Source organism: Plectropomus leopardus, chromosome 23 (genome assembly GCF_026936395.1).
Source record: "Plectropomus leopardus strain MGB_pleo_1.0 chromosome 23, ASM2693639v1, whole genome shotgun sequence".
NCBI lineage: Eukaryota > Metazoa > Chordata > Actinopteri > Perciformes > Serranidae > Plectropomus > Plectropomus leopardus.
The window spans coordinates 4368017-4385942 of record NC_142198.1 but is presented as its reverse complement, the minus strand read 5'-3'; the positions used below and the strand labels follow the sequence as shown (position 1 = coordinate 4385942).

General features: G+C 38.4%; 1 protein-coding gene and 1 pseudogene across 2 annotated transcripts; both read left to right on the top strand.

The window, feature by feature from the left end:
- The first annotated feature begins 2746 nt into the window (after nucleotides 1-2746).
- Nucleotides 2747-13135, top strand: LOC148185595 (NLR family CARD domain-containing protein 3-like; annotated as a pseudogene). The gene is made up of 12 exons (XR_015775790.1): nucleotides 2747-2861; nucleotides 4276-4375; nucleotides 4464-4551; nucleotides 6011-6115; nucleotides 7715-7793; nucleotides 7952-8174; nucleotides 8331-10139; nucleotides 10246-10419; nucleotides 11830-12003; nucleotides 12670-12835; nucleotides 12948-12994; nucleotides 13126-13135. The product of XR_015775790.1 is annotated as an NLR family CARD domain-containing protein 3-like (transcript).
- LOC148185594 (neoverrucotoxin subunit alpha-like) lies at nucleotides 12742-14983 on the top strand. Its single transcript, XM_088073896.1, has 3 exons — nucleotides 12742-12835; nucleotides 12948-12994; nucleotides 13126-14983. The coding sequence occupies exon 3, from the start codon at nucleotides 13202-13204 to the stop codon at nucleotides 13658-13660; it is 459 nt and encodes a 152-aa protein (XP_087930022.1). The 5' UTR covers nucleotides 12742-12835; nucleotides 12948-12994; nucleotides 13126-13201; the 3' UTR covers nucleotides 13661-14983.
- The last annotated feature ends 2943 nt before the right edge of the window (nucleotides 14984-17926 follow it).

Sequence of the window (17926 nt, the reverse complement as noted above, 5' to 3'; positions counted from 1 at the left end):
ATTGTATCGTTTTACAATCTGACCTACATGAATAAAACATTTACAACACTTAAAACGGCGTCCTGTTAACTAATTTACTGCCATTACAGATCTATAGGTGTTTTCCAAAAAACATCTGAAGTACTCTGAAGGAGTACTTGACCTGATTAGTGACCGTTTGTGTATCAGTTATTTTATGTGTTAGTTGAGTTTTTGAAGAAAAACCCATTGCCCTCAAATTATAAGAATGCTTGCCTTTTTGGATTTTTCATCAAGGTACCACGTGGTGAGAGATTGATGCACAAATGGTCATTTTGGGAATAAAGTATTCCTTTACTGCATTGCACTTCTCAGAAAACTGTTCTCAAGTATTAGAGGCAAGGCAGCTTTATTTTTATAGCACATTTAATACAACAGGGCAATTAAAAGTGCTTTACGCTGTAGTATAATAACGTATATGTATTTACAACAGTGGTAAAATATCAAGGGTTAGAGTAATTACTATTTAAAAATGTAAAAATAAAAATAGCAAAAGTGCAGACAAGAGATACAAAGACGAAAAGATTACTTTAAATGATTTAAAATCAAGTTTAAAATGTTTGAAGTCATTAGCGGGTGGAGTAGGCAGTGTAAAAATGTTTTTAGCTTTGACTTTAAAGTGGTCGGTGTTTGGACGTGTCTCATCTGGGAGGTTATTCCAGGTCTGCTGCATGATAACAAAAAAAATGCTAGGTATTGGCCAGCACAAAACTCAGCACAACCATACAATTGCAAATTTGGCTTGACATCGATATCTTTATAACAAAACTTTTGGACAGAGCAATGGCAAGGAAATTAGCAGTTCATCACATCCTCAAGTTTCTATGAAGAAGCATCACGTGCTCGGAGCTGCAATTCCAGGTGTTTGTGGCGTCTATCTGGCGGCAGCATGCACGACATTTGGCTCCAGCTCTCACTGATGGGGGACTGCGAGTTCTTGTGTTTGGGTGGAAACGGAGCACTGAGTAGTTCAGGTCATCTGAGTCCACATTTTGGTTTTGTTGATTGTGTTCTTCATTTTGAGCTACATATAAAATGAGATTAACATGATGTTACTGTGCTGTTAATTACGTTTTGGTGAAAAGGATGTTTGGGGTTATTCCGCTGCATTGGCATAAATTTAAAGAGGATAAGTGAATATGAGTTTAAGTTTTTCAATGTATTGTTGTTGATGCATTCTCTTAAATAGTACTGTTAACCCTTTGAAACCTAAATCGACATCTTTTTTTTTGTTCAGACACCTTTCATGAGCATTAAACATTTTTTGAATTGTTTGCACATTGGTTGGATTTCTGTCAGGTTTTTTTTTTTTTTAAAGGCATCAGCAGCTTGCCATTAAGTGTTTATGTTACCTGAAAATTAGCCAAAATTAAGAGAGAGAGGATTTATAATTATTAACAATATACATTTGAAATTCTAAAAAAACCAAACATTTATTTTTATAATTGCTTTTAATGTTATTTTTGATTTAGGCCTAACTTTATAAAAGCTTTTTACTAATTTTTGGGTCATTCTGAAGCCTTTCACCAGCACTGAAACCTCTGAAGCCTGAGGAAATTGGTTTAATTTCTGTTAGAAACACTGGAAAAAAAGATAATGAGCAACTTGGCAAGGATTGTCCCGCAAACTGCAAAAAATAAAATAAAATAAGTCAAAGTCAAAAACTAACTGGAGAATTATTAGATATGATCAAAAAGAGATGGAAAATGTCTAGAAAATCATAATTCTCTTAAATGTTTAAAATTATGTTTCAGAATGAAATAAAATAAACTTAAAACAACATATATATATATATATATATATATATATATATATATATATATATATATATATATATATATATATATATATATATATATATATATATATATATTGAGTTACCGACAGTGTCATGTGATTTAGGAGTTGATCTAAGTGATGTGTACATTTAAACATTGATACCTTCACCATTACGTTGAGGAATTAAAAAATTTTGAATATCAAACTTCATTAAAATGTAAATTATATTTTATTCTCCTACAGACCATTACAACTTTCCCCATATTGCCACAATAATGGTCTGCATATTGATGCCACAGGTGACGAGAGGCAACTATTAAAGCACTGCATGATGAAGAATCTCCATAAAGAACAACAGCCAAATTTGAGGATAAGGACAAACTCAGAAGAGCCTTGAAGTTAGAAGAAGATAACTTCTCTTAAAAAAGATTTTTAACACAAGTTCCAACATCCAAAACTGGCTGACAAAATCCACACCGTCCTGTGCTGTTATATCCCAAGAAAGTGGGATATTATGGTTTGGTTGTGCCACCACAGATACATACTGCTAAAGCTGCTGACTCGCACAATCTTTTTAAATGTATTTATCTAGAAAAATTCCTCTAGCTTAAAACTTTCTTGCATTTCTGTCAACAAACATTATAGACATAAAATGACTTTTCAGTAAAGACTACTCTCCTTTTATATTTTTTTCAAGATTTTATAACATACATACAACTACTGAAGATTTAAAACTAAACAATGATAAATTGAAAAAAAAAAGACTACATTTTTCAGATGTTTCAGTTTTATTTCATCTGTTAGATCCTGGAGGTTTAATTTTTGTTACGTTTGTTTTTCTATTTTATCTGCACTTTTTCACAGTTAAATTAAATCATGAATTTATCGAATGTACGTGTGTTGATCGTTTTCGGTAAAGTTTGAGAATAAAGGGCAGTGGGCGTGGCTCCGGTGCTGCTCCTCGGTCCTGACAACCTTCTTCTACCTGTTTCCTCAGGTTTACTTTCACTTTCTGTGAGTGTTGTGGCGCAGTTTGTTTTCTTCATATGAAACGTCAACTGAAGGTAATATCACACACCTGAAACATCTGACTTCTTAACACGAGCTGGCGTTAGTTTAGTTCCGCTAAAAAACAGCAGAAATCTGCAGCTCGGGGCTTCATTTCAACTCAAAAGTCTGACTTTAGAGGACACTCTTAAGCGGAAGAGGTGAAAGAACCGTTATTGCGTCCACATAGCGGATGTAAATAAATATATCTAATATATCTATATATAAATAAGGGTACAATATTGTGAATTTTACATTTTGATTCTGTGTACATAACAGGACTGACGTGGAGGTGAGGGAAGCCAACATTTTATTTTTAAATGAATAAATATGCAAGTGCGTCACTAAGTAAGGTAGCACTACTCCTACCGAGAGGACTTTTAACTGTACTTACTTTATTTATTTTTATTACAGAACATTATTTAACTTTTAAAACTACATTATTGACCTTTTTTTTTTATAACTACATTGGTTATTTTTTATTACAGTATGTTATTTAACTTTTATATATTTATTTTTATTACAATATATCATTTAACTTTTATAACAGTACTTGATTCAACTTTTTTAGAACTCTCCTTTAACTTTTTAGAACTGTACTTTATTTAACTTTTTTATAACTGTACTTTGTTTCTTTTTTATTACAGTATATTATTTAACTTTTAGAACTGTACTTTATTTAACTTTTTTATAACTGTACTTTGTTTCCTTTTTATTACAGTATATTATTTAACTTTTAGAACAGTACTCTAACTTTTTAGAACAGCACTTCATTCAACGTTTTCACAACAGTATTTATTTAAGCTTTTTAAAATGTATTTTATTTAATTTTTTAGTCATTTACTTTATTTACGTTTTTATAACAGTACTGTCTTTAACATTATTTTACTGTACTTTATTTAACATTATAACTGTACTTTAACTTTTTTTTTTAACAGTGCCTTATTTTTCATTTTTAATAGTACTTTATTTAACTTTTTAATAACTGTACTTAATGTAAATTAATTACTGTATATGACAGTAGCTACTTTTAACCTTATTGTCACATTGCCCGGGCCTGCTTGTTCATGAAAATTTCTAAAAGTGGGAAACATCACGTTTTTCTCAGTACTTTAGGTGTCTCATCAACACATTCAGAAGGGGAGATGTTCAATAATAATAATAATACTGACAAAAATTAAATGAGAAGAATAAAAATCAGTGTGTCTGTTGGGCTGTTCTACACTTGACTGCAGCTTGAAGAGGCCGTCCAGTGGAGTGATAGTAGAAATACAGCAAGTAACGGCAGCTTCCTCTGCATCTCACTGCTCTGACTGCTCTCAGCTGACGCCTGTATGAAAAAGAAAATAACAGTAGCTGATCTTTTTGTAGGAGAACGTAAAGTATTCTTTAAGCTGATGTGCAGATACATGATTTGTGTTTCCTCTCCAGCTGAAAGTGCATGTGAGTTGAGCAACATGAGCCGGTGTGATGACAAAGAGGAGGGAGTCCCTGTGTGCAGGGAACATGGCAGCCAGGCCAAAGCGCAGAGGTGAGATGAGGATCTCTTAACTGTTTATGAGTCTTCTCCATGTCAGAGCTCAGCACGCTCAAAGCTCTGTGTGTTTGTTGTGTTGAAGGCCAGAGAAGCGGCGCTCACTTGAGCCCCCCTGGACCTGAACCTGAACCTGAAACTGCACTCACCTGTTTGTCCATGAGGAGCGACAGGTCAATGCCACTTTCCACTGGTTTTAAAGGAATACAGCCGCCTGCTGCAAAAAGTTACTGATTCATTTGTCTCAACTCTTATTTGTCCAAAGAAGTTTATCTCCAGCATTGTTCTTCTTCACGTGCATTTAAATTCTCGCATATGAAAGTGGCTGAGTATAGCCACTCGACATCTCTTCAGTTTACCATTTTTTTGCACACACACCCTGATTGTTGTCTGCATTAGTATACAACACTGATTTTATCATGCCTTTGTGCAACAGCCGTGACCGGCATTATGTTTTCAGGTTGTCAGTATGTCCATCCCATTCACATGAGCGTGACATCTCAAGAACGCTGGGAGGGAATTTCTTCTAATATGGCACAAATATCCCTGAGAATTTGAGGATGATTTTATGATTTTGGTGTTCACAGGCCAAATGTAAAGCTCACTTTGATCTTGTCTGTCTTGTGAGCAAGATATCTCAAGAACTCTTTGAGGGGAAGCTTTTCAAATTTAGCACAAATGTCCCTTTGAGCACATGGATGACTCGATTAGATTTTGGTGGTCAAAGGTCAGGGTCACTGTGGCCTTGCATCAATCTCATTCACATGAATATGTGAAGAAGGCCTTGAGGGAGTTTCTCAAATTTGGCACAAACATCCACTTGGGCTCAAGATTAGTATTTGGTGGTTGAAAGTCAAAGGTCAAGGTCATGGTGACCTCATTTAACATGTTTCTGGCCACAACTCAAGAATTCATATGCTAAAATTTCACACAGATGCCCATTAGGTTACAATGATGATGTGCTGACATTTTATAACCAAGAAGTCAAAGGTCAACTGTGACATCATAATATTTTGCAAAAACTTTTCTTGCCATTTCAACATCAGAATCAGATGGGGAAACATTTGGTCAGATATTGAACTGGTGACACTAATCTTGAAACTGTGCTGAGTGTATAGATCTTCTGTGCTGCTGGGGGGAAAGATGTGTGTGAAGCGTCCGTATTTTCACAGACATGGAACTACAATTTCACTGGTGCGCAAAAGCATACAATCCAGTGACGATGATTCTAGCTGAGACTAGCAAATGCTCACGGTTGAAGAGGGTTAACACTGATCTTTACATTTTTCCATCAAATAATCATTGTTTTTGGTTTTCAGTCATGTAACAACTGAAATAGAAACGTGTCAACGATAACACCTGGACTGATCGGCTGCTCTAAAACACTGGATGAACCAACACGTAGAGTATAAGGAAACACTTAGTTGGTTTCTTATTAATGTTGCTTTTACAGGGATTCACTCTGGAGTGCCTCTCATGAAATTTGTGTTTTCAGTAATGGAAAACACCGTCCTTCTGGTTGGCAGGGCAAAACAATGAGAAAACAGTTTTGTCAAATGTATCCTCAACCAATGTTTCACTGTGTCCTGTATGCAGAGCAGAATATATACTGTCTTTCTGTGTTTCTATCAGGAGAAGGCTGAAAAAAACTGAACCCACCTGTGTGTCCATGAAGAGTGACATATCAAAAGAAATTCTCGATGAATTTAAGGGAATACAGCTGCCTGCTGAAAAGGGGTAAGCTGTTAATAACATTATGATGTTAACTGATTCATTCATTTTAACTGTTGTTTATCCAGATACACTTGTGTGTTTTTTAACATAATTTCAGCTCACCAGTATAACCAGTCATCAGACCTGCTTTGGTCCAGTTTTCTCTGCTCTTATAGTCTTAGCTTCATGCAGTATTCACATTTTTTAGTTCTGGTTCTTTTAAAATTTTATGCTTTTTTTTAGGTCAGACTTTTAGGAAATTCTTTAGTGTTTTACCTTTAATACTTTTTGCAAACAAACCCAGGTGAGTACTCTTCTGTTTACATTGTAACCTTGTTTCTCTAAGTGAAGAGACTGTCCCTGCACACAGTCGGGCTTTTCACAAGTTATATGGATTGGCCAGTTGGCCAGCCAGTGAAAAAAAAGCAGCCAGGTAGACAGGTCTATGATATGCCCCCTGGGAGAAAACCTCTGCCCATAAGAGCCTAAATTTGGTAGCATATTGTAATGCCACTATTGCATCATAAACACTCACATCTTAATTATTTAAATGGCTGGCTAGAACCACTTTATAATTCCAGGGGTCATCCCTCCCAGGTCCCTATATTTATCTTCAGCCGATCTCACAATGCATCCGGCCCACTGAAGAATATGTTGTGTTAAACAAGTGGAAGCGGAAAAAAACAGACACATGTTGTCAGAGTATAAAAGCCATCACCATACTAACTTCTATGAACAACAAGTGCCTATGGCATGGGGGGAGGGTTTGTTTCATTCTGGGACCCCTTGTTTTTGTGGGTCCGCGAACACAGTACAGGCGGAGCTCACCACAAGTTCTTTTTTCCTCAGCGGCAACGTGTGGCTTGCAATTTGGATAATGGATTGGTCAGAGCTGCTGTTTGTGAGTAAAAGCAATTTTTTAGACCCAGCAGAATGAACGGTTAAGTTTTTCTTTCATTGCGCGTGAAGTTCTACTGCTCCATCTGTGCCCAGAGTATGCTCTTGTGAGACACTGAGGTACTGTAAGTAACCTAATGGTATATATATTACAACAGTACTCCTTAAGAACAGTCCAACTCAAAAAAATAGAAAATGCATTTGTGGTGGCTGGTGCTTTCTTTGTGCTGGCCCACCACAAATAATTGAATATGTGGAAAGTGCTGTATATATACCTGGAGAAATATGTTCTAGCTGTCATTTGAAACGCAGTTCAAAATGGTTGAATCCAGCATTCTCTTTTTTTCTGTGGTTTTCCTGATCTTTCTCTCACTTTACCCACTATAAGTTTATTATGACATCCTACCACTTTTGCGGTACAGGTAGCATCCAAATAGCTTGTGTGAGCTGTGTGTTGCTGTACACAGTATCACAAGGGTCAGTAAGAGCTGGAAGGACTAAACCAGACAAGCTGGTGAACCAACACAAAGAACTGAAGCTGCACAGAAATGCAGTTTGAACTGTTGATTCACAGTGGGATCAGCAGTATGACCAACACTTGAATGTCAGGGGCAACCATCTGATTCAATTTCGTAATCAACAATTTAATTCAAAGTACCTTAACTTTGTGTCTGTCTCTGTGTGGACAGAAACAGTTTCAGCTAATTCTTCACGATTCCTCCACAGAGTAGAACAGGAGGACTCAGAGGATCCCAGTGGTCAATCTGCCCAACAGTATCAAAAACATCTGGACTCCATATTTAAGGTCGGCTCCTGTACAACAACTACTTTTATGTCTGTTAATTTCAGAATAATCTCCATGCTACATTTTTTAGACCAGTGGATTGTCAGTGTGGCCAACATGGATCTGGCATTTGGTTCCATGATTTTAGTTTGTATCATTTATATCATATTGTGTTCCAGGAGCTGAAGAAGGAAATTACCCCTTTTGTTGAGGATGAGCTGAAGAAGACCGAGAGGATTCTGAGTTCAGATCACTCAGAATTCTTAGAGAGTCAGAGCAAGGATGAGGAGGGCAGGAAGGATGAAGAGCAGATGAGGAGCAGCAGTGAGGCATTTCTGAACATCACAGAGCAGTTCCTGAGGAGAATGAAGCACGAAGAGCTGGCTGACTGTCTGCAGAGCAGTAAGAGGATTTTTCCAAAGATTTCACATCATGGATAAATGGGACATTTACTGTCTCAAGAGATGGAGGGTGATGTGTTTGTACTTATGTTCTTTGGGGAATTAATCTGCTGTATATCAATCATTTATTGATCTTATTTGTTATGTCTCCATTAAGGGATTTCTGCTGGTTCTTGTCGACATAAACACAAATCTAACCTGAAGAAGAAGTTCCAGAGTGTGTTTGAGGGGATCGCTAAAGCAGGAAACCCAACTCCTCTGAATGAGATCTACACAGAGCTCTACATAACAGAGGGAGGGACTGCAGAGGTCAATGATGAACATGAGGTCATACAGATTGAAAAAGCATCTTGGACATCCGAGAAAGGAGAAACAACAATCAAACAAGCAGACATCTTTAAACCTTTACCTGGAAGAGATGAACCAATCAGAACAGTGATGACAAAGGGAATTGCTGGCATTGGGAAAACGGTCTTAACACAGAAGTTCACTTTGGACTGGGCTGAAGACAAAGCCAACCAAGACATAGAGTTCACATTTCCCTTCACTTTCAGAGAGCTGAATATGCTGAGAGAGAAAAAGTACAGCTTGGTAGAACTTGTTCATCAATTCTTTACTGAAACCAAAGAAGCAGGAATCTGCAGGTTTGAACAATTCCAGGTCGTGTTCATCCTTGACGGTCTGGATGAGTATCAACCTCCTCTGGACTTCCAAAACAATGAGATCCTGACTGATGTTACAGAGTCCACCTCAGTGGATGTGCTACTGACAAACCTCATCAAAGGAAAACTGCTTCCCTCAGCTCGCCTCTGGATCACCACAAGACCTGCAGAAGCCAATCAGATCCCTCCTGAGTGTGTTGACATGGTGACAGAGGTCAGAGGGTTCACTGACCCACAGAAGGAGGAGTACTTCAGGAAGAAATTCAGAAAGAGGAAGCAGGCCAGCAGAATCATCTCCTACATCAAGACACGAAGATCACAAAGCCTCCACATCATGTGCCACATCCCAGTCTTCTGCTGGATCACTGCTTCAGTTCTGGAGGATATGTTGAAGACCAGAGAGCGTGAAGAGCTGCCCAAGACCCTGACTGAGATGTACATCCACTTCCTGTTGGTTCAGACCAAACTGAAGAACATCAAGTATGATGGAGGAGCTGAGACAGATTCTCACTGGAGTCCCGAGAGCAGGGAGATGATTGAGTCTCTGGGAAAACTGGCCTTTGAGCAGCTGCAGAAAGGCAACCTGATCTTCTATGAATCTGACCTACAAGAGTGCGGCATCAATATCAGAGCAGCTTCAGTATGTTCAGGAGTGTTCACACAGATCTTTAAAGAGGAGAGAGGACTGTACCAGGACAAGGTGTTCTGCTTTGTCCACCTGACTGTTCAGGAATTTCTGGCTGCTGTTCATGTCCACCTGACCTTCATCAACTCTGGAGTCAATCTGATGGCTGAAGAGCAAACAACCCCTCATGAATCTGCAGAGACCCAGTTCTACCAGAGTGCTGTAGACAAGGCCTTACAGAGTCCAAATGGACACCTGGACTTGTTCCTCCGATTCCTCTTGGGCCTTTCAGTGCGGGCCAATCAGACTCTCTTACGAGGTCTGCTGACACCTACAGAAGGAGGATTACACACCCATCAGGACATAGTCCAGTATATAAATGAGAAAATTGAGGAGAATCCCCTTCCAGAAAGAAGCGTCAATCTGTTCCACTGTCTGAATGAACTGAACGACAGTTCTCTAGTGGAAAAGATCCAACAGTCCCTGAGCTCAGGAAGACTATCCAGGGAGAAACTCTCTCCTGCTCAGTGGTCAGCTCTGGTGTTCATTTTACTGTCATCAGAAAATGATCTGGATGTGTTTGACATGGAGAAATACACCAGGAACAGCGATGGCTGACTCTTCAGGACGAAGCTCTTCTGAGGCTGCTGCCAGTGGTCAAAGTATCCAGAAAAGCTCGGTAAGCACATAGGTATTTGCATATAGTGAAAATTATAAATACACAAATATCTTGTCAGCAGTAAAGAACAGTTGTTAACAGTATTTGAACTGCATCATCTCTCCAGGCTGAGTGGCTGTAACCTGTCAGAGAGAAGCTGTGAAGCTCTGTCATCAGTTCTCTGCTCAGAGTCCTCTAATCTTAGAGAGCTGGATCTGAGTAACAACAACCTGCAGGATTCAGGAGTGGAGCAGCTTTCTGCTGGACTGAAGAGTCCATACTGTACCCTGGAAACTCTCAGGTCAGATCAAGTTATTGTTTGTTGTTAACTCATTGGTGTTATTTCTTAATCAGGTTTTTACGAGATTCAACAGCCTACCTCAAGTCATAGTAGCTGCAGGCTAAGCAAGGTATCCTATACCTCCTACTCCCTCGTCATGTTCTTGAGCTATTCTATTCCTGCAGAATTCTGAGACATTCCCAGATGTGTTATATTATTCTTCTAATGTGTTTAAGGTCTTTTGTAGGGTTTCCTCTCAGTTTGACATGCCTAGAATACCAAAGTAGGGAGGCATCCAGTAGGCATCCGAATCAGTTGCCCAAACCAATTTAGCTGACACCTTTTAAGCTGAAGGGACAACAGTTACAGTGGGAGATCCTGCTGTATGTTAGCGTTCCTTGAACAATCGTAAAAGTTGTGCCCGGACACCCGTAAAGGAAATTCCTTTTTTTACTGCATGTGTGTATACAGTCCCATTCTTGGGGTTCTAAAGCTCTTGACTTGACCATAAGTGAAGTTTGAACATAGACCTTTGCCTTTAGGCTCAGCTCCCTTCACCATGACAGTAAAGTCACATTCATCAATGCCTGATCTACGCTGGACATTCAGGAGAAGCTTTAGTGGGTTGCAATCTACAAAATCATCTCTAGATACCACTAACCTACACAGTAGTCCCTGGATCTTCAACAGGGGGTCTTTGACCCTAAGGGGGTCCTCAGAGTTATTGAGGGAGGTCCGGTCATTATTGTTTGAAAATTATATTTCAGCAAATATTAATCGCCCTATTCATTAAAGAAAACCGTTCAATTCACAGTACACAAGATAGCTCAGTGTTACCCATGAATCCTTGTGCAAACATGTGAACCAGCTAATGCTAAATCAATATGAGGCACCTATCCACAATGGCGAGGTGAAGTAGTTAGTTAACATTTCCATATTATTAAAACCTATTGGCCAATTAGCTGGATTATTATTTCAATTGTATGACATTATAGTGAGCCACAACTTCTTGTTTTGTAACTTCAGTGATAGACTGGCACACCACCCACCTCAGAAATCACTGGCAAAAGTGGGTGAGGCTAATGCACCAAGCCTTACTATAACTGCTGCTAACTTAGCAGCTACAGACGAGGCCAAATTAGAGAAGACTCGGAAATTTTCAGTGAATCAACTCAAGTGCAACTCAGTTTTATACAATATATGAAGTAACTGCAACTTCTTTCTTTGATCTAAGGGGTCCTTGGCCTGAAAAACATGGAAGACCCCTGCACTATACCTTTAACATACAGCAAACAGATTGAATCATCATCTGATTTGATAACATTTATCCATGTATTGGTATAATATAGCTGAAATTACACCATGTCTGTATATTTCTAGTTCAGTGATAATAATAACCTGTTTTTTTGTTTTCCATTACTGTCATTCCAGTCTGAATCACTGTAACCTCTCAGAGGGAAGCTGTAAAGCTCTGTCCTCAGCTCTCAGCTCCCAGGCCTCCAGTCTGAGAGAGCTGGACCTCAGTAACAACGATTTGCAGGATTCGGGAATTAAGCTGCTGTCTTCTGGACTAGAGTATCCACAATGTATTCTGAAAACTCTCAGGTCAGATCAAATTACTGTTTGTCTTGAATACTTTTCTGTAATATGATCTCTATGCGGTTTAAACAGTCTCTTTCTTGTCTAGATTCTGAATGTCAGTAGTTTTGCAAGGATTTTGAGTGTTCTCACTGAATATTGCTGTTCGGGAGTCAATATTGCAACCCTCAGCCCCCCAGTACCATCAGATAATGTGATGTGTGTTTTTATGGCTCTGCTTCAGCGGTAGCCATGGTTGGAGGAATTATTTCTTGGGGTTCCCATTCCATTGTTGTTAAAGTGATATCGCAACTACAGCTTGAAGGAATTTCTTCAAATTTAGCACAAATGTACAATTAGAGTAAAGGATGAAGTGATCAGATTTTGGTGGTCCTAGGACACTTGGACTCAAGGATTAATTTATTCGATTTTTGTGGTCAGATCAGAGTTCAAGGCCACTGTAACCTGTCACCTATGTAATTTGTATGGACACGATATCTTACAAACACTTTGAGGGAATTCTTTTCACATTTGATGCAAGGTCAAGGTCAGTGTGACCTTGCATCGTCTAATTGTTATGACCTTGATATCTCAAGAAAACCATGAGGGAATTTCAGTAAACTGTAAGTGCAACTTGACTGGTGCGCAACCACTCGGCAGTAACTCTAGTTTTGTGTGTTTTTAGGTTGTCAGGTTGTCTGATCACAGAGGAGGGCTGTGCTTCTCTGGCCTCGGCTCTGAGCTCCAACCCCGCTCATTTGAGAGAGCTGGATCTGAGCTACAATCATCCAGGAGACTCAGGAGTGCAGCAGCTGTCCCCTGGACCAGACAATCGACACTGGAGTCTGGACACAGTCAGGTATGAAGAGGCCTGCTGCAGACACAGACAATCAGTCTGATGGAGGTGGAAACATTGTCTCCTCTAAACAATCTTCATATGTCATGTTTGACCCCAACTCCACTCCTTTCAGGGTGGAGCCTCGTGGAGCCAGATGGTTGAGACCAGGTCTGAAGAAGTGTATGTGTCTTTTTACTTTGAATCATGTCAACAGACCATCTTCAAACTGTGACATCCCCATTCAAACCTATGATGTCATCAGATGATAGATTAATAACTGCAGCTGTGTTGTGTCTCGTTTTCTCCATCAGATTCCTGTGAACTCACGATCGACACAAACACCGACACAAACACACAAACATTAAACTGTCTGACAACAACAGGACAATGACAATCACGCAGGATGAGCAGCCGTATCCTGATCATCCAGACAGATTTCACCTCTGGCATCAGCTGATGTGTAAAACTGATCTGACTGGTCGCAGTTACTGGGAGGTGGAGTTGAGAGGAAGTGCTTCTGTGGCTATGAGTTACAGAGGAATCAGCAGGAGAGGAGACAGATCTGATTGCAGGTTTGGAGAGAATGATAAGTCCTGGAGACTGAGTTGCTCTGATAATGGCTACTATGTCTGTCATAATAACTCTGGAAAATCTATCTCCTCCTCCTCTGTATCTGGTAGAGTAGCAGTGTATGTGGACTATCCTGCTGGCACTCTGTCCTTCGACAGAGTCTCCTCTGACACACCGATCCACATCTGCACCTTCAACACCACATTCACTGATCCTCTTTATCCTGGGTTAGGATTCTGGTGGTCTGATTCCTCAGTGTCTCTGTGTTCTCTGTGAGAGGGAGAGTCTTTTTCCACAATAAAAAACATTCTCACTACTGAACACAGAGGGCACGTCTGTATAGGATACAGAAATCTGGTGAATTTGTCAAACTAACAAAGGGCCACGGAAACTTACTTTTCCGAACAAATTCTAGTCTTTTATTTGTTATAGAGTATGTTTTTGCGCAAGTAATCTACTTTCCACTTCAATATATACCTTTGTTACAACTAGTCTGCTGGAAAGAATCAAAAAGGAGAAATTTTAAGTGGATATTTAATCTGCGTTGATGGTAAATACAGTCAAGTGAAGCAAGATGATCTACAGTGCATGCTGCACTGACAGAGAATCTTGAGTTTTTCTGAGTTTTCCTTTCTGTGCAGCCCTTGTTTAGTGCCTGCATGTATATGGATGCATTTCGCCCGAGCTCCTAACCCCAAATATTACCCAAACCTGCCCACCAAGTGAAGGTGGGCGTCTTAAACACAGTTTTGTTTACAAATAGAAAAGGTATATGATACATCTAACTACGCTGTTGGACTAGAGCACTGGAAAAAAACAACAGAAATCTCAACCAAAAAAAATAAAAATAATAATTAAAAAATAAAAAAATCTCAACAACATTAAACATGCCTTAGTGTAAAGTTATTATAGCGTTTATCATTTATCAGTGTCTATTTTCTGGCTAAAGCACAAAAATGCATAAGATGATATAGCAGTGATGTAGTGATACCTGCACATCACATCTAGTATTGTTCAAAAATATTTCAACTGGACTTTTTTGTTGTGTTTTGCTTATTTGTTTGTTTTATTTTATTTTATTATATTTTTGTACTTTATTTAAATATATTTTGCTTGTTGTGTGTGTATCAGACATATTCAAAGATTGTTTCGCTGAATTTCCCAGTGGAAGTGATAACGACAGGGGAAGTGGAAGTACGGCTCTGCTGCCCTCTGCCACTTCCACTCTCGGGACGCAAAGCCTGAAAAGGGCCTATTGTGTTTTTTAGATACTTTGAAAGTTTGTATTCTTGTGGAGTAACAATATAAGCATCAGTGCCAATTTTCTAAACTACATTTAATTCATATAGGAGAACCTAGACCAAACCTGTCCCTCAATATTGGTGTACAATGAAGTTTGTGTAGTATTTTAAATTGAGTCTCTCTATCACTGTTACAGCTCAGGATAGTGTGTGTATTTTCTATAACTGACACCCATGTCTTTTCTGCAATTTGACATTCTGTATGAATTTGCCATTGCCTTTGGATGGAATGTGACAAATAATTCAAATTTAAATCAAATGTTCCATAAACCTGAGAAATAAAACTTTTTGGCACAAATTGTTTCAGAATATCATTTTAACAACACATAACATTTTTTGGTATGCAATGCCTGATATGTAAGTTGCAAAAAAAATGACACTGTTGTAAAGAATATTTATTTCTTCCTCCTTCATAAAGTTTAGCAAGCTGGTCCAAACCCTTCTCCTGTCAGAGCCTAAACACTGCATCATGGCATGAGGGGGGAATCTGGACTTTTCCAATTGGGAGCCAGAAGCAGATAAATGATTTTTCTATTTAAAATTATTTTCTATTCTGAACATAGCGCTCACCCTGGGAGGGTGAGAGTTTTTTCTACTTGCAGCAACCAAGAGAAAAACTCCTTCACATACTACTCGGCTGCTGGTTGTTCCTCGGGTTTTGACAGTGTCTCCTCTGTCCCACAGGTGTCTGTAGTTCCCAGTCCAGGCCACACGGGACAAGACGTCAGCGTCAAGGTAACGGGAACCTCAGCAGGCACAGTGCTTGTTGCAGGGGACTTATTTGAGAGCTGCTCAGATGAGGACAGCTGGAGGGATCTGAGTATGAACACTGCAGTGCAGGAAGTCAACCGCCAGGAGGCGCTACGCACAGCTGATGTCATCATCCCGGGACACGGTCCTCAGGAAATGGAGATCCTAAGAGCCTTTTTAACAGCAGACATTGTGCACAGGTGAAACTAAATTGGTTAAAAATGTTCTCATTTACAGCTGTTCTGTTCCTGCTGTGAAAAACCCAAACGCAGCTGAAAAAGGTCTCCTCTGGGTTATGTAAGGATATGACTTGATTGACTGTAGGTGGAGTTTTACAACTTAACTGTACCTCATGTCATCATTCTGGGAGTCTGACAGTTGTTATTCCAGCCAACGTTTACACGAGGTCATCTTACTGATAAAGACTTTCTCACACAGGAGAGAAGCTCCTCTGCTCCCACAACTACTGTAAACATTCAACTTTTACATACACTCTCAGATATGAATGAAACAAAATATATTCAATCAAAGCTAATCTATCAAACTACTGGACCCATCAGCCTAATATTTTGTTTTCAATCTTACAACCGTTTGCTCAAGGACCTCTCACAAATGCAGCGATTCATAATTATTAAAAAAACGTTTTATGTACTATACTGTCATTTACTGCTCACTCCTCCTTTTTAAACCTTTTAAAAAATCAAATTTTGATCACATGTTGAGTGTAATATAGTATTAATGTTAACTGCTGTCCATGTAGAGTGACCTAGATTAATTATTGAAATATAGAGAAAATAAAATAGATTAAAATATAAATAAACCGTAAACAGCTATCAACCTCTTGTTTAAAGGTTCCTAGCATGAAAATGCAACATCTTTGTAGCTTCATGCTTTCAAAGCACATAAACGCAATGAAGTTGGAGGAACAACCTCTCAATTTGGAAACTCCGACCCTCTGACATCACTTGTATACTGCATGAACCACAGACCTAATTTCAGCCATCTAACCAAAAACCCATAAAAAAAACCCCATTGACTTTGAGACGAAGGAACCAGTGGAGCTAAAATGCGTATTAAAATGTAAATTATATTGTATTCTCCTACAGACCATTACAACTTTCCCCATATTTCCACAATAATGGTCTGCATATTGATGCCACAGGTGACGAGAGGCAACTATTAAAGCACTGCATGATGAAGAATCTCCATGAAGAACAACAGCCAAATTTGAGGATAAGGACAAACTCAGAAGAGCCTTGAAGTTAGAAGAAGATAACTTCTCTTAAAAAAGATTTTTAACACAAGTTCCAACATCCAAAACTGGCTGCCAAAATCCACACCGTCCTGTGCTGTTATATCCATAAAATGACTTTTCAGTAAAGACTACTCTCCTTTTATATTTTTTTCAAGATTTTATAACATACATACAACTACTGAAGATTTAAAACTAAACAATTATAAATTGAAAAAAAAAAAGACTACATTTTTCAGATGTTTCAGTTTTATTTCATCTGTTAGATCCTGGAGGTTTAATTTTTGTTACGTTTGTTTTTCTATTTTATCTGCACTTTTTCACAGTTAAATTAAATCATGAATTTATCGAATGTACGTGTGTTGATCGTTTTCGGTAAAGTTTGAGGATAAAGGGCAGTGGGCGTGGCTCCGGTGCTGCTGCTCGGTCCTGACAACCTTCTTCTACCTGTTTCCTCAGGTTTACTTTCACTTTCTGTGAGTGTTGTGGCGCAGTTTGTTTTCTCCATATGAAGCGTCAACTGAAGGTAATATCACACACCTGAAACATCTGACTTCTTAACACGAGCTGGCGTTAGTTTAGTTCCGCTAAAAAACAGCAGAAATCTGCAGCTCGGGGCTTCATTTCAACTCAAAAGTCTGACTTTAGAGGACACTCTTAAGCGGAAGAGGTGAAACAACCGTGATTGCGTCCACATAGCGGATGTAAATAAATATATCTAATATATCTATATATAAATAAGGGTAACAATATTGTGAATTTTACATTTTGATTCTGTGTACATAACAGGACTGACGTGGAGACAACAGGAGGTGAGGGAAGCCAACATTTTATTTTTAAATGAATAAATATGAAAGTGCGTCACTAAGTAAGGTAGCACTCCTCCTACCGAGAGGACTTTTAACTGTACTTACTTTATTTATTTTTATTACAGAATATTATTTAACTTTTAAAACTACATTATTGACCTTTTTTTTTATAACTACATTGGTTATTTTTTATTACAGTATGTTATTTAACTTTTATATATTTATTTTTATTACAATATATCATTTAGCTTTCATAACAGTACTTGATTCAACTTTTTTAGAACTCTCCTTTAACTTTTTAGAACTGTACTTTATTTAACTTTTTTATAACTGTACTTTGTTTCTTTTTGATTACAGTATATTATTTAACTTTTAGAACAGTACTCTAACTTTTTAGAACAGTACTTCATTCAACTTTTTCACAACAGTA